Source organism: Dasypus novemcinctus, chromosome 17, assembly GCF_030445035.2.
Source record: "Dasypus novemcinctus isolate mDasNov1 chromosome 17, mDasNov1.1.hap2, whole genome shotgun sequence".
Taxonomy (NCBI): domain Eukaryota; kingdom Metazoa; phylum Chordata; class Mammalia; order Cingulata; family Dasypodidae; genus Dasypus; species Dasypus novemcinctus.
Genome location: NC_080689.1, coordinates 79,166,198 through 79,183,307, shown reverse-complemented (window position 1 = coordinate 79,183,307; position 17,110 = coordinate 79,166,198). Strand labels below are relative to the sequence as shown.

Below are 17,110 nucleotides of genomic sequence, written 5' to 3'. Positions count from 1 at the left end.
AAATGGGACATTTATGTAGCTTCCAAGTCTCTCCTTACAAACCCCGTATTAATTACAAAGGGAAAAGCAGTGACACTCCAGGAGAAGCACACGGCAGACCCCACCTGAGAGCAGAGGCCCAGGCTCACACCCCACTGCTGCAACAAACGGACATCCTGAGGGCAGGAGCTGAGAAAGACACACCTCAGCTCAGTGGGATTCCCGCCCAAGATGCACAACCCAGATCCCTTCTTGAGGAAACATCGGACACACCCAAATTGAGGGACATTTGCCCGTAGCTGGCCTACACTTCTTAGAAAGCATCAAGATCAAGAAAGTCACGGAAAGGCTCAGGGAATCCTCTAGGTTAAAAGATACTAAAGAGACAAGACAACGAACTGCAACGCATGATCCTGGGGTGCAACCTGGACTAGGAAAAACACGTGCACGCACACACACAAACACACTTAACAGGTATTATTAGAACGTTCGCCCAGAATCTGAATATAGATTGTGGATTAGATGATATCATATGATAATATGAAATGTCTTTGTTCTTAGGTACAACTAAAGGGTTTAGGTAAAGAGACAATGTCTCCAACTTATTCTCAGACTGGTTAGGGAGGAAAAAAAGAGAGGAGAGAGAGAGAAAGCCACCAAGTACAGAGGGAAAATTTAGGGAATCTGGAGAAAGGGGATATGGGAGTTCCTTGTATTATTCTCTCAACTTTTCTGAAAATTTAAAATTAAATCCAAAAAAGTGAATACTGTGGAATGAGAGTTGAGATCAGTATAGGAGGTAGTTCAGAGTGGTAAACGGCCTACATTATGAATTTTGGAGTTTTCCGGTCTACACTGACTGCTATGTGGGAGGGAAGAGAGGAGAAGCTATAAACGATTTTATTTTTTTAAGATTTGTTTTATTTCTCTCCCCTTTCCGCGTCCGTTGTCTGCTCTCTGTGTCCATTAGCTGAGTGTTCTTCTGTATCCGCTTGCATTATCCGGCAGAACTGGGAAACCACATCTCTTTTTTGTGTCATCTTGCCACATCAGCTCTCCATGTGTGCAGTGCCACTACTGGGTGGGCTGCGCTTTTTTCACGCTGGGTGGCTCTCCTTACTGGGCGCACTCCTTGTGTGTGGGGCTCCCTTATGTGGGGGACACCCCTGCATGGCACAGCACTCCTTGCGCATGGCAGCACTGCGCATGGGCCGGCTCACCGCATGGGTCAGGAGGCCCTGGGGCTCGAACCCTGGACCCTCCATATGGTAGATGGACGCACTATCAGTTGAGCCAGGTCTGCTTCCCTAAACGATCTTAAGTGGGAACTCCCAATAAATGTTTCTAAGTAGAGCTGGTGTGCTGAGCAAAATCATTTGCTCATTTCACATGAAGCTCTCCGACTTGCTTCTGAAAGCAGACCCACACAACCCCCAGTAGGGTGCTTTCTCTTTTCAGTGCTGACAATGCCCGTGGGCCTGTGGTTGGCTCTCCAAGTGGGACCCCCGGACCAGAGCCTCAGGATCTAACTGTGCAGATTCTCAGTATCACCCCCACACCCCAGACTCCAGAATCAGGCTCGGGAGTGGGGCGCGGCCATCTGCTTCAGGATGCCTTCTGGGTGAGGCTGGTGGCTGTGAAAGTCTGAGAGCCACAGTCCTAGAAGTGGATCTCCCCTTGGCTGCAAAGTTGGAATTACCTGGAGAGATTTCAAACTCCCAATGCCCAGGCCACACCCAAATGACACCAGAAAGTGTGGGTGGAGGACACAGCAATCTTTGTTCTAACAAGCCCTGTAGGGGATTCTGATGCCTGCTAAAGCTAGAGAACCACGGCCCTGACAAAAAATGGTGAGTAAAATGCTGCCAGCATCTACATTCTCTTAGCAGGTCTTTCTAATATCTGAAAAGACGGTAGCCAGGAGAAATTCCAATCACGATCCTGCAAAGGGGCCCTCCTACGGCAAAAGGCAGTTGGATAAGATTGTCGCTAGCACTAACACTGGCAACGATAATTTTTTCCTCTTTACAGAGTGTGTTCAGTGAAGGCTTCCAAATGCTAAACAAGACCAGCAGGTCAGGACGCAGCCAAATGTGATCAGTTTAATTCTTTATTCACACTTCTTGCTTTCCTCCCTTGTCCTATGGATGTCAGGGTTGCCCTTGTGACTTGCTTTGGCCAATGGAATATTAGTAGACGAGACGAGAAGGGGATACAAAAAAAGAGCAAACTAAACACAAACCTACCAGAAGGAAGGAAATCATAATGATTAGACTGGAGAAGAAAGAAACGGAATAGAAAAACAATCAAATCAACAAAACTAAAAGTGGTTCTTTGAAAAGATCAACAAAATTGAAAAACCTATAGATGAATTGATGAATATAGGAGAAAAGACTAAATGTACTAAAATCAGTAATGAAAGTGGTGACATTACAACCCACCTGACAGAAATAAAAAGGATTATAATACAACAAAAAATTGTCAAATAAATCAGACAACTTAGATGATGTTGAAAATATCCTTGAGGTGGCAGACTTGGCCCAGTGGTTAGGGCATCCGTCTACCACATGAGAGGTCCGTGGTTCAAACCCCGGGCCTCCTTGACCCGTGTGGAGCTGGCCCATGCGCAGTGCTGATGCCCACAAGGAGTGCCCTGCCATGCAGGGGTGTCCCCCGCGTAGGGGAGCCCCACGAGCAAGGAGTGCACCCCGTAAGGAGAGCCACCCAGCACGAAAGAAAGTGCAGCCTGCCCAGGAATGGCACCGCACACACACGGAGAGCTGACACAACAAGATGACGCAACAAAAAGAAACACAGATTCCCATGTCGCTGACAACAGAAGCGGACAAAGACGACGCAGCGAATGGACACAGAGAACAGACAACTGGGACAGGGCAGGGGAGGAAGGGGAGAGATATAAATAAATAATCTTAGAAAAAAAATCCTAGAAACATAGTGTGCCTTCTTTTATTTACTATTAAAAATTCACTACTCTGACAATTAAAAAGCGAAGGGGAGCTTTAAATGCCCTGGCCACATACCCTGAGAAGCCACTGGTCCCAGAAGGGGGGACATGTGAAGGAGACCTGAACCTAACCCTAACCCCCAAGTGAGCTCCCCTTCCCCCGATGAGGCATGGTCTATGGGTGAGAAAAAGAAATGTTTGTGGTTGTAAGCTCCTGAATTTTGTTTGTTATGCAGCTTAACAAAGAAATAGCTGACTTAACACACAAAGTATACAAACTCTTGTTTGAGAAATACAGAGAAAGTCTAAAGAATTCATCATGTAGGATCAATTACTATTTTATTTTTTCTCAAATAAACATGACAGAAAGCTTAAATCACCTTAAATCACTCTCCTGTCCTATTTTCCTCTCCATTTCACAGAGGCAGCAACTATTTAAATCTTTCCAGTCCTTTTTTTTTTAAAAAACAAAAACAAACTTTACAGATATATAAAATAAAAAAGATTGATACTACCAAATGTTGGCAAGGATATGAAGCAATTAGAACTTAAATCTACTCCTCGTAGGAAAGAAAAACCATACAGCCACTTTGGAAAAGGGCTTGCCAGTTGCATATAAAGCAACCCCACTCTTAGGTAGGTAGTTACCCAAGAGAAATGAAAATGTATGTTCACTCAAAAGCCTATATGGGAACATTAATAGCAGCTTTTACTAATTCTCAAAAACTGGAAACAACCCAAATGTCCTTCAATTGGTGACTGGATAAACAAACTGTAGTATATCCACATAACGGAATACTGCACTTGGCAATAAAAAGCAACAAACTATTGAGATGCGTGACGGCATGGATGGATTTCAAAGGCATTGTGCTAAGTGAAAGAAGCCAGACTCGGAAGGTTACATGCTGCATGATTTCATTTCCATGACATTCTGGAACAGCAGACCCCTAGGGACAGTAAACAGATCAGGGGCTGTGTCAGGGCTTGGGGTGCTGAGGGGGGACGACCCCAGAGGGACGCAGGAATGCGGGGGAAGATGGAACTGCTCTGCATCTTGGACATGGTGAATACATGACTGCAGGAGTTTGTCCAATCTCACAGAATGATATACTTGGGTGGATCTTACTGTATATAAATTATCCCTAAAAAAAAAAACGTGTGCATATACACCAAGGTACTTGTACAAGGAAGTTCACTGTAGCACAAAAACTGGGAACTGACATGTCTATCAATTTAAAAAAAACGTTTAATGAAAAGGCAACTAGGGGGAAGCAGATGTGGCTCAAGCCATATGGGAGGTCTTGGGTTCAGTTCCTGGTGCCTCTGGGAGAAGGTGAGCTGGCGTGGCGGGCAGGGGCGGGAGCTGATGGAACAAGATGATGCAACAAAAGAGACACAAAAGAGGGAAGACAATGAGGGACACAACAGGTCAGGGAGCTGAGGTGGCTCAGGTGACTGAATGCCTCTCTTCCACATGGGAGATCCTGGGTTTGGTTCCCGCTAACTCCTAAAGAGAAGATGAGCAGACAGAGAGAGACACAGCAAATGGACACAGAGAGCAGACAGTGACCGCAAACAACTGGTGTGTGTGTGTGGGGGGGTAAATAAATAAATCTTAAAAAAAAAAAAAAAGGCACCTTGGAAAAGAAAGGGGGCAGAGTTCCAAGGCTGGTAGATATTTTTTGCCCCTGCATCCTCCCCCACCTCTAATCCCTAAATTAGATCCCTGTGCCCCTCTCTGTCTTTGGATTCTGGATGCTCAGTCTAACAGCAGAAATTTATATATATATATTTTAAAAGTAACACTGAAAATACAACCACCTTCTAAAAAACAGGATTAAACCCATCTAAATTTTTTGGAGAACTGCAACCCTTTCCAAGTGACCTGGATTAATTAATCCTCCTCTGGGCCCTTGGTCCCACCTGCCTGGGACTTGGAATAGCATTTATTTAGCATCTGCCTGGAGAGGAGGGGTTTGGTCACCACGGAGAAACCCAGTCACAGGGGCATGCACAAACACACAAGAGAAGGACATGTGGTCTAACAAAACGTTTGTGGGATGTGGAATTAGGGGTCTTCCCATTCCCCCCCCTTTTCCTTTTAGCGTTTTCCAAATTTTCTACACAGTGCATGGTTTCAAAGAAGGAATTTTCTTTCTTTCCTTTTTTTTTTTTTTAAAGGAGGCACAGGGGATTGAACCCAGGACCTTGTATGTGGGAAGCCGATGCTCAACCACTAAGCTACAACTGCTCCCCAGGAATTTTCTTTTTAATGGTAAAAAAAAAATTCTGAATGAGAAGAGGAATTAGAGCTGGCAGGGAGGGAGGGGTTTAGAAGGGGCATCAATCTTTTACCAGACCAAGTCAATCTTTCAGTCATTCAACAAACGCTCCTAGAACTACTCCGTGCCAGGTACTATGAGAGGTGCAGGTAAACAGATGTTTTCATGGTGGGTATACGCTGAAGCACATATATTTGTACTGCATGGCTGGGAAAGCGCAGGGGCAGATGTGGCCAGGCACGTGCAGCCGTGGGAAGGGCTCCAGATAAAAGTCCCAAGCAAGGAGATTGCAGTGATCTGTTATCAAAAGTTACACAGAAAATAATGTTGATGAGTTTTCAGAGCTCGCGGTGAAGGAGTAAAGTCCAATTAATAATAACACTTAACTTCACCCCTCCACCCTGGCCCAGTTATGACTTGTTGATACACATTTCCTGGATAGAGAGACACGTTCTAAATGATTCACTAAATCTCTGCAAGCATGCAGGCTGTTCTTTCTTCCAGGTGTCCTTCTCCTCTTAAAATAGTTTACTCATGACTCTCAAATAAATTTCATAATCTCAAGTGTTTAAAATTTTCTAATAAAAAAAGCCAGCACCCAAACCTCCATGACCACATCCTAAAAGACTTCAAGTTCTACTTGTACCTCCAGCTCTGAGTGAAAATCAGCACACAATAAGTTGGCTTCATCTTCCCCTTTGCCTCCCATAGTTGATTAGGGCAATAAATCTCAATTCTGGCTACACATTAGAATCTCTGCAGAGCATTAAAAAAATATGACACCAGATGCACCCTAGACTAATTAAATCATACCCTTGGGGAGTTGGATGCTAAATTCTATAGACCCATTGCAATCTGTCCATTTATTCTGACACCTAGTTCAGGCCTCTATTACCTCTTTGCTCTGCTAATTAAGCGGTATTCTAATTGTTCTTTCTGCCCGCCCCTTTTTTTTTTTTAAGATTTTTATTTTATTTTTCTCCCCTTTTCCCCTCCCCCCCCAATATCTGCTCTCTGTGTCCATTCGCTGTGTGTTCTTCTGTGACTGCTTCTATCCTTATCAGCAGAACTGAGAATCTGTGTCTCTTTTTGTTGCGTCATCTTGCTGTGTCAGCTCTCCGTGTGTGTGCGGCGCCATTCCTGGGCAGGCTGCACTTTCTTTCGTGCTGGGTGGCTCTCCTTACGGGGTGCACTCCTTGCTCGTGGGGCTCCCCTACATGGGAACACCCCTGCGTGGCAGGGCACTCCTTGCGCGCATCAGCACTGTGCATGGCCAGCTCCACACGGGTCAAGGAGGCCCGGGGTTTGAACCGCGGACCTCCCATGTGGTAGGTGGACGTCCCATCCATTGGGCCAAGTCCGCTTCCCTGTTCTTTCTGTCTTAAAAACAGATATGGTGGTGGTGGTGGTGATGGTGGAGAGTTGATGGTGATAGTGGTCCTGGTAGTGATAGTGGTGTTGGTGGAGGTGGTGATAGTGATGGTGGTGGTGGACTTGGTGGTGGTAGTGGTTGTGGAGGTGGAGGTGGAGGTGGTGGTAGTGAAGGTTGTGGTGGCTGATGGAGGTGGACTTGGTGGTGGTGGAGTTGGTGGTGGTGATGGTGATGATGGTGGTAGAGGTGGAGGTGGTGGTAGTGATGGTTGTGGTGGCTGATGGAGGTGGACTTGGTGGTGGTGGAGTTGGTGGTGGTGATGGCGATGGTGGTGATGGTGGTGGAGGTGGAGGTGGAGGTAGTGAAGGTTGTGGTGGCTGATGGAGGTGGACTTGGTGGTGGTGGAGTTGGTGGTGATGGTGGTGGAGGTGGTGATAGTGATGGTGGTGGTGGACTTGGTGGTGGTTGTGGTGGTGGAGGTGGACTTGGTAGTGGTAGTGGTGGTGGAGGTGGAGGTGGAGGTGGTGGTAGTGATGGTTGTGGTGGCTGATGGAGGTGGACTTGGTGGTGGTGGAGTTGGTGGTGATGGTGGTGGAGGTGGAGGTGGTGGTAGTGATGGTGGAGGTGGACTTGGTGGTGGTAGTGGTGGTGGAGGTGGAGGTGGAGGTGGTGGTAGTGATGATTGTGGTGGCTGATGGAGGTGTACTTGGTGGTGGTGGAGTTGGTGGTGATGGTGGTGGAGGTGGAGGTGGTGGTAGTGATGGTGGAGGTGGACTTGGTGGTGGTAGTGGTGGTGGAGGTGGAGGTGGAGGTGGTGGTAGTGATGGTTGTGGTGGCTGATGGAGGTGGACTTGGTGGTGGTGGAGTTGGTGGTGATGGTGGTGGAGGTGGAGGTGGAGGTAGTGAAGGTTGTGGTGGCTGATGGAGGTGGACTTGGTGGTGGTGGAGTTGGTGGTGATGGAGGTGGAGGTGGAGGTGGTGGTAGTGAAAGTTTTGGTGGCTGATGGTGGTGGACCTGGTGGTGCTGATGGTGATGGTGGTGATGATAGTGGAGGTGCAGTGTTTATAAACTATGAGATTCAGTGCTAATAATATTGGCTATTTGTTGTAAATGCCAATAAAATGTACACCAGGGAGAAGAATGTATACATTTTCTTTTTAGAAAACCAATGTACTTTATGTACAAATGCAACTATTTACTAGGAATATATGGTTTAAATGGTGGTTTCTTTTATGTTATTCCTTATGTTTTATAAGATTATAACTTAAACTTGGCCTTTCCTCAAATTGTTTGTGTGAAGATACTGTGCCCAGTTGAACATTCCTCAGGTGTTTGGATAAATAATACGTTTTGCAACTTTCAGATTTTAAATTTTAATAAAGTTAAATAACTACCCAAAAAACCCCTGTATTATGGAAAATTTCAAATACATACAACATTTGTACGTGACGTTGGTGACAGTGGCGGTGATGGTGGTGGTAGAGGTAAGCTAGCAGTTACTGACGGCTTGCTTTGGGTTAAGCACTCTTCTTTGCTCATTGAACGCTCTGGTTCCTTTTCTTCACAACTCTTTGAGGTCAGTCCTCTTCTAATTCTCATTTTACAGACAAAGAAATTGAGGCAAAGAAAGATGAGGTAATTTGCCTGAAGCTTCACAAACCAAGAGGTGGAGCTGGGATCTCAACACACTGCATTAAAGTCTCCAGTGGAACGCCTCCTCCCCAGCTGGCTCGGGCTTTGCTCCTGCCACACACATGTGTCTCAGAAGCTGGAATGAGATGCTCTGACTCAAAAATGGTCTTCTCCCAATGTTTAGGGTTGCAAGTTAATTTTAAAGTTTTCTCTCAAAAATGTTCCTTAAGTCATGATGCTGGTTTTCGGTTTCTTATATTACAATATACAGTAAGATAACACACAATTTACTATAAAATTATCCATTTTGCTACCTTCAGCGTTAACATAGCAGCAGTTCATACTTCTCTGTCCTGAGACAAAACTGGGAGGCCCTGTTCCACTGCAATGTTGAGTTACTGTTTCCAAAGCACATGTTAGCAACGGCTGGACGTTTGCTTGGCCTTCGGAGCTACGGGTATAGAACCTTGCTAAGAGTTTAGGGATTTCATGTATTTTTATGTCACTTACATAGAGGTTAATGATGGCGAGTAGCTGACTTGGTGGGGGAAAGGGAAGGGTCTAGAAAGAAAATGGAAGCTAAGAGAGGACTGGGGAGCAATGAAAAGAGAACCGCAGGAAGCAAAAGGTCGTACCTCCCGTTAGAGGTCACCTGTGTTGAGAAAGGGTGGAGGAAACGACTGGACTTAGTTTTTAGGCGGCCACTGGAGAGCCGAGTGGGGCTGCAGCAGGCTGGGATGAAGGATGCGGCGGTGGAGGGGTAGACGCGGCCCTCCTGTGGGAGGTCGGGCGTAACCACTGGAAGGGAAACGGGGCCACAGGCACGGGAGGAAGAAGCCTGGACAGAGGGTTTCCACCTCCTTTTTCAGAGGAGGATTGCTCTGAGCAAAAGAAAAGGCGGGAAACTCATGTGTGCTAGTTTTAAGTAGATGGAGACTCGAGACCAGGCTGAGACAGCTCATGTAGACAGAAGACGGGGGCCCTTTGGGATCCGTGGGAGTGGGCCGGGGAGATGGCACGTGATGGGTGGGAGGCAGGCAGCAGCCGGATGCAGTTAATGACACGGTGGTGGGCCGAGGGGACGGCCCGGGTCCTCTTGGGTAGACTAGGACGACACCTTCCGTACCCACGGCTGACTGATTCGCACCACTAGAGGGCACCTAGACCTCAGGCTCATCTTCCCCAAGGGTCGAGAGGCCAGGAGCCACTGCACTGGCTTGGGACGTGGGTCCTCCTCAGTCAGGGTGGTGGCTCTGGCCAATGGGCTCCACGTGGCCCGGCGACAGGCCACAGAACCTCCTTCCAGACGTCTGCACCTCTCAGGAGCAGCCCGGATGGGACAGCTATCCTGCCACTTACTGTTCCTTGCAGGGTCCCTCAGCCCCTCCTAGCGAACGTGTCAAACAGCAGTCCTTGTCCTGTCTCCCCCGGGGCGCCTGTGACAAGCGCTTGAGAACTCCACAGGGCACAGCTTTGTCCACCCCCACGGCTCTGCCCATTACACTGGACGTCTCACTTGTGGAGCTCACAGAGGCTCACAGCACTGTCATCTTTTCACCTTTCCAGGCATATCTTCTTTCTCCTCAACTAGACTCTATACTTTTATGAACAAGGACCTGCAGAATATCTTAAAAGGTCCTGCATCAGAGGAAGTAGTATTTGCTTTAAAACAACCCAGTGTGGTGGGAGAAAAATGTGGGTGAAGGGAACACGGGGATTCATGACATAAAGCTCTCAAATTTTGTTTATTACTTGAAACTTTCCATAATACAGTTTTGCTTTTTTTTAGGAGGTGCCAGGGAATGAACCCAGGACCTTGTACATGGGAAGCAGGTGCTCAACCACCGGGCTACATTTCCTCCCCAGTGAGAGCTGATTTTTTTGTTTTTTTGCTTTTAGGAGGCACTGGGAGGAACCAATCCTGGGACTGCATCCACTCCCCCCTAATATAGTTTTAAAAAGCAGATGTCAGATCCAGGCTTTTTCCCAGCTACACCCTCTGTGATTCTGAGAGTCACTGTAGAGTGGGCTAGCTCCAGTAGGCTTGTGGGTGCTATGGGTCTCAAAGCAAGGGCTGCTGCGAAGTCTTTAGAAAAGCTCAGCAAGGTCATGTTCCAGGAACATCCGCGCTTGATGTCAGCCCTTGGCACGTTCTCCTGCCTCCTGGACCCCCTCCCTTACCTCCAGACCTTCCTTTGGGGAGTGGTGTTGCGTAGGGCTTGGCTAAACAGTCTCAAGCTACCCTGGAGGATTTTTGCTGGCACGTGTTTGTAATAAATTCCCTGCTCTACCATCCCGTCCAGAAGAGCCTCTTCTACTGGTGCTTCGCAGCTATGAGTGAGAAGAGGAGGCAATGCTGAATGGGCTCCGGCAGGAGAGAACAAATCCCTTGCCCAACTCAAGCAGGCAGAAGGATTCCTAAGAGAGCGGGGAAAGATGTGAGGCAGTCATCTGGCTGGTGAACTCACTCTCTCTCCTGGAAGTGAAGAAGGACTGGGGGAGAATGGGGAGGCAGTGACAACTAGCCGATACTGGAGATATGGCCGCTGGGTAGTATGCATGTGTGTGGTGAGGTGTAAGGGGCAGGGAAGCATCCTGGTAACAGCTGAGCTGTCAAGCCTCTGCCCCCTCGGCTCTTCATTCCCGTGCTCGCGTGTGTGGAGAACACTGTCATCAGCTTCATGGGCTTTGGGGAAGGTGGAGGGAGGCAGAGCCCCGGGACAGGAGAGGTCAGAGCTTCAAGGTGCAACAGACTTACCAAGTGAGCTGGAGACGGTGACCTTGTGTCCTTGACAGTGGCGCTGGAGGGGACGTCGAGGAGGGGCCATTTCATCTGCAGGTACTACATGGGGACAGAATACACAAAGCAGCTGGTGAGAGGAGGCCCCGTGTGTGTTGAAAGATAGCAGGGAAGGACTTGGCAGCTGAGCTACTGGTGGCTCCAAAGGGTCCGCCATTTTAACTGCACAAGCTTGGGACTGGGGCCATTGGGGCCAAAAGATTACAAGAGGGCAGAGCACACATTTAGATCCACTACTAACCCCCTGCCATCATTTTGGGAGGATCAAAGGACAACCAAGTCCTTTAAATGGGGAGAAGAGCTGATATATTCCAGCACAACTCATCGAAGTAGTTCAGGGAGCGTAGTTGCAAGACTCAAGCCAACCCTACCCTAGGAAAGGCTTGTCACCGGGACAGAGATTCCCAGGTGGTAATCCTGCCCAATTCATTTCCATCTCTTAGAATATCACACACAGTGCTCCCTAAGAAACAGGCTCTCCGGAAGGATCTGATGAATGCATGAATGAGTAAAAAACCACCTTGCCATACGCACAGCGCCAACAGCTATCCATACTCAAGAATGCTGATCTTATTTCATTACAGTGTTTCTAAATCTTGAAAGGATAATCTAGTACTCCACCCTCTCCCCTGTGTCCTTGCAAAAAAAAACCCAAAACCCAATGCAAAACCAATAGTAAATCACCTCCCCCCCCCAATATACACACTTTCTTTAAACCACAAGCCTCTTCTCCATCCTAGCATGGCAGGATTTGGCAAGAGCCTAGAAGGGAGTAGAGAGACAGAGGGGGCCCGTCTGGACCCTGGGGTCCGGCACGCAGGGATTCAGATTTTCCTCTTTGCCAGTGTTGGCCCTGTGACCCTGGTCATGTGACTTCACTCTGAGCCTTGGTTTCTGCATCTGTAAAGCAAGGCTATCATCACTAACTTCACGGGTTGCTGGGAGGATTAGGGGTTTCCCACGTGGGAAACACTTGATAAATGACAGCTATTATTTTCAAAAAACAAATCATTAGTCTTTGCCAGGGGCCGCCACATACAAGTTGTCTCAGGGTCAAGGCTGATATGGTGCTGCTGGGCAGCAGACCAGCTACACAGCCTCCTGCAGAATTCTTTTTTGGACAGACTTTATTTTTTAGAGCAGTTCTAGGTTTACAGAAAAATTACACAGAAAGCTTAGCGTTCCCATATACAGCTCCCCTCCCCCATACACAGTTTTCTCTAGTAACATTTTGCATTATTGTGGTAAATTTGTTACAATTAATGAACCAATATAATTATATTGCTAACTAAAGTCCATAATTTACATTAGTGTTCACTCTTCATGCTATAAAGTTCTGAGTTTTTAAAAATAGTGTTATTGTGGTAACATGTATACAACATGAAATTTCCCATTCGAGCCACCCGCAAGTATATTAATACAATTCAGTGGTGTTAATTACATTCACAATGTTGTGCTACCATTACCAGAATCCACTGCCAAAACCTCCTGTCTCCCCTCACAGAAACGCTGTCCCCTCTCCCCACCCAATCCTGCCCCTGGCACCCTGTAATCTACTTTCTGTTCCTATGAATTTGATATTCCAGTAATATCATATAAGTGAGATCGTGCAGTATTTGTCCTCTTGTGGTGTGCCTTATTTCATGCACTCTGATGTTCTCAAGGTTCATCTCTGTTGTAGCATATATCAGAACTTTATTCTTTTTTTACGACTAATATTCCTTTGCATGTATATAAATCACATTTTGTTGATCCCACTTTTTGGCTGTTGTGAATAATGCTGTGATGAAAACTGGTGGACAAAATATGCCTGAATCCCTGCTTTCAAATCTTTAGGATGTATACCTAGAAGTGGATTTAACCTCCTGAGGATCTGCCAAAACTGTTTTCCACAGTGGCCGCACCATTTTACATTCTCACCAACAATTCTTGAGGGTTCCTATTTCTTCATATCCTTGTCAACACTTGTTATTTTCCATTTTTTCATTAATATGTCATTCTAGTGGGTAGAGTGTTCAGTGTGGTTTTGATTTGATTTCTGTAATGCCTAATGATGTTGAGCAAATTTTCACGTGCTAATTGGGTATTTGTATATCTTCTCTGGAGAAAGAACTATTCAAGTCCTTTGCTCATTTTCAAATTAGTTTATCCTTTTGTTGTTGAGTTGAAGCAGATCTTTGTATACTCTGGATATAAAACTCTTATCAAATATATGGTTTCCAAATATTTTCTCCCATTTTGTAGGTTGCCTTTCTTGATAACGTCCTTTGATGCACAAAAATTTTTAGTTTAGATGAAGCTCAGTCTTTTTGTTGTGCTTGAGGTGTAAGGTCCAACAAGTCTTGCAGAATTCTTGAAGCTCTTGTAAGAAATGGACGCTCCAGGAAGAGTTTCAGTGAGAGACAGAATGGAGTATTTGAATCAATCTCTGCCCTGGTCATTCAAGTTCAGGAAGGAAACATGACTTGGCCTTGCTCCCTACACACGGGGCAGGAAAGCAGGAGGGGCCGTGTCCCAGAGGCTCCTCCTCCCTTCACCAACCACAAGCCCTGGCTGAGAGGGCAGGGGCTGGGCTTCCACAGTGGTGCCAGAGGCAGGGGCGACAAGCCAAGGGCACATGCCCCAAGTGCCAGTGCACAGAAAGCAGGAGTGATGTGCCAGGGAGGTGACGGGAAGGAAGTGGGCGCTGGGGGCCTAAATAAAGAGACTTTTCATTCTGGACCCTCTGGTACCCTGCACTCCTTCCCCCATCCGTGTGTGTGTGTGTGTATATATATATATATATATAAAACACATTTTTAAAGTTAATAGATCACAAAGAATGTTATATTACACAACATAAAAAACATAAGAGGTTCCTATACACCCTATCCCCCACCCCATTGTTTTTGTAAATTGTATTTTTTTGAAGATATATACATCACAAAAAAATGTTACATTAAAAAAATAAGAGATTCCCATATACCCCCCACGTCCCCGCCCCCACACCAACAACCTCCTCCATCATACCTCTGCTCCTATCCTCTGCTGGCCCTTTCTCCTCCCCCTTTCCACCCCTACCCATCTCTTTCCCTACCCAGAGCATAGACTTCCTAGATGAATAAACCGGGATTCAAATGCCATTGGCGAGTTAAAAGCACTGGACTAACACTGGTATTAGTCAAAACTCATTTTCTCCACGAATAACACTATTTTCTTTACGTTTGGAGCTTTCAAAGCATTTTCACCCAGTTTCGTCTTCACAACAATCACAACGCCCAATTTTCCTATCACTAATGGAGGCAAATACAGGCTAAGTGACTTGCCCGACTTTACGTGTGCGAGCTGGAGCTGGAGCCCAGGTCTCCAAACCTCAACGCCCACAATTTCCCTTATACCGTCTGCCCTTGTTTCCAGGCTGCTATGACAAGCACCACACAATGGGTTGGTTGGTTTAAACAATAGGGATCTACTGGTGTGCGGGTTTGGAGGCTGGGTCGGCAGCATTCCGACTGGCCGGCAATCCTTGGGTTCCTTGGCTTTCCCGTCACGCGGTGATGTCCTTTCCTTTCTCTTCCAGGTTCCTGCTGGCTTCGGGTTTCCATCCTTTCCCCACGGTGTTCTCTTTAGGGGGCTTCCAGTAACAGGACTGAGACCTACCCTGATTTGGTTGGCCATACCTCAACAAAAAGGACATCTCCAAAAGGTCCTGTTTACAATGCATCCACAGCCATGGGAATGAGATTAAGAATAGGAACTAGCTTTTTCTGGGGTACATGACTCAATCTAAAGCTTTTCTTACCACCACCATCTTAAACACTTACTCCCCCCTCACACCCTGTCCTGACCTTTCCTTTGCTTTGACAGGTGTTTCAGTTTGCAAAAGAGCTGCCAAGGTAACAGAAATGGGTTTTACAGAGGGGATTTATTATGGGTAAAAGTTTATAGTTCCAAGATCATGGAAAGTCCAAATCGAGGTGCCACAGAGGTGCTTTCTCACCAAGCGAGCTACTGTTGACTCTGTTGCCTGGACATGCAGGAAAGCAAACTGGCGGATGATCTCTGCTGAGGTCCCAGCCCTCCCTTCAGGGCTCACCGTCCCTCGGAGCTCCCAGAGCTCAGCTGTGCGCGCCCAGGCACAGGGCTTGTCTCCTTCTAGGCCTCCTCTATCAGTCTTGGCTCCTCTGCTTCCTGAGTTCAGCTGTGAGCTAGCAGGCATATGGCAGGGCTCATTTCCTCCTGAGCTGCTCTGTGGGCCCAGTCTCTTGGCGTCTTCATGCTTAAACGATCCTCTAGTCCTCTCTCACATGGCAGGATAAAAAACGGCAGCTTCCTTTCCCTGTGTCTGTCTCCCTCTTTTTTTTTCCTTAAGGAAGTACTGGGGATTCGACCTGGGACCTTGTATGTGGGAACCCTGTGCTGAAACCAGAGCCACACTCACTCCCCTGTGTCTTCCTTCATTTCAGACCCAGTAAGAGGGTGGAAACCCAAGCTGGCTCATGCCTCAGTGCCATAGTCCAATCAAAAGCCCTAAAGTGATCTTATCCAGTCATCTAATCAAGGGACTGTCAACCGAATTTAATGCAATCGAAGGGCATCATACCCACAGGAATAGATTAGTTCAAAAACATGAAATTTCTCTTTTGGGGAGTCATAAAATAATCTTGACTGCCACAATGGGGTTTCGCTCTCCTTTACCAAATAGCAGTGGCCTATCCAGTCACCCAGAAGCTGAACGAACACACAAACATCAAGGCTTTCCTGTAGAGACACCTGGGGTGGCCAGAGCTTCCACCCAAGTGCTGCACGTCACGCTCAGTTTCTCTAGAAGCAACAGCCTAAATGTTTCCATGGTTTTTCAATTTCAGCTGCAGCCTCTCTTATCCACAAGATGCCAGCAGTGCCCCTTCTTCCACCCAGATGCAACTATCAGCCATGTTCCCAGATTTTGCCAAATGTCTCCTGGGGGGTCAAAATCACCCCTAGTGAGACCCCTGGTCTAGTGGCTAAGGAGCTGGAAACCAACACACGGAGCTCCAGGCGGGGTTGTCTGCCTTGGAACTGAGGATTCCAAGGTACAGACATGCACAGAAACACAGACATGCGTTCTCAGTAAGGGCTGATAATGAAAACAGTTACCAGCTTTGTTGCTTGCCAAGTGCTTGGCATTCGACCAACCTAACAGAAGGTCTCGGGCTTCTGGTGAAGACCACACCGCCTTCGGATCCACTCTTACGCTCTCTGACTTTAACCGAGACCTGGACGCTCAGGGGCAGGTGAGAATCTTTCGCCCTGTTCTGCACTGAAGTCTGGCCCGGGACAGCTATGTTGGAGAGCGCAGGGAAGGGGAAAGAAAGGCAGCTCTGGGAAGAGCACGAGTCTCGGCCAGCCCACCCCCTATGCCAGCCTCTTCTGGGGGTGTCGGGTGGGTTTGTCTGCCTGTGTCTGCAGAGAGATTCACTCTGCCAGGTGGACTAGGACGATTGCCACTTTCCCCTTTCTATGTTTCTGCCTTTTTTCAGATTTCAAAACAAGTGTTGGGAATAGGGGAAACCCCTGCAGCTTGGCCATGGGATGGCTCTGGATTGCAATTCTGAGCAAGGGAGCAAGAGTGTCCTGCATGATAATGCTTGACGGACAGACCCCTGACATTACACATTTGTCAAAGCCTATGGCACTGTCCAGCACAAAGTGTAAGCCATTATATAAACCGTAGACCAGGGGTTCTTAACAAGGGTTCCGTAAGCTTGATTTGAAATTCAAAAAAACGTTATTCTTGTGGGTACGTGTGGTATGTGTGTGATATATTTATTCAATAATACACCGGATAGTGTAGACTTAGAAAGGCATCTGCGCTTTTCACCTGACTGGCAAAGGGGTCTGGGGAACAAAAAAGGCTAAGAACCCCTGCTGTAGACAGTGCTTAGTAGCAATGCTTCAGCTTGCTTCATCAATTGCAGAAAACGTACCACACTAACGTAAGATGTTAATAAGGGGAAACAGTGGGGATGTGCGCACGTGTGTGTATAGGAATTCCCTATATTTTCAGTGTAATTTTTCTGTAAATCTAAAACTTCTCTAAAAATCAAGTTTACTCTTA

The 17,110-nt window shown here is 47.0% G+C and overlaps 1 protein-coding gene across 1 annotated transcript in view; it reads right to left on the bottom strand.

The window, feature by feature from the left end:
- The window catches only part of TCF7L1 (transcription factor 7 like 1), a 159,044-nt gene that overhangs the window by 12,069 nt on the left and 129,865 nt on the right, over window positions 1–17,110 (bottom strand). Inside the window, 1 exon segment of the mRNA XM_058279001.2 lies at window positions 10,990–11,073. Within this exon segment, the coding sequence (XP_058134984.1) occupies window positions 10,990–11,073 (84 nt within the window).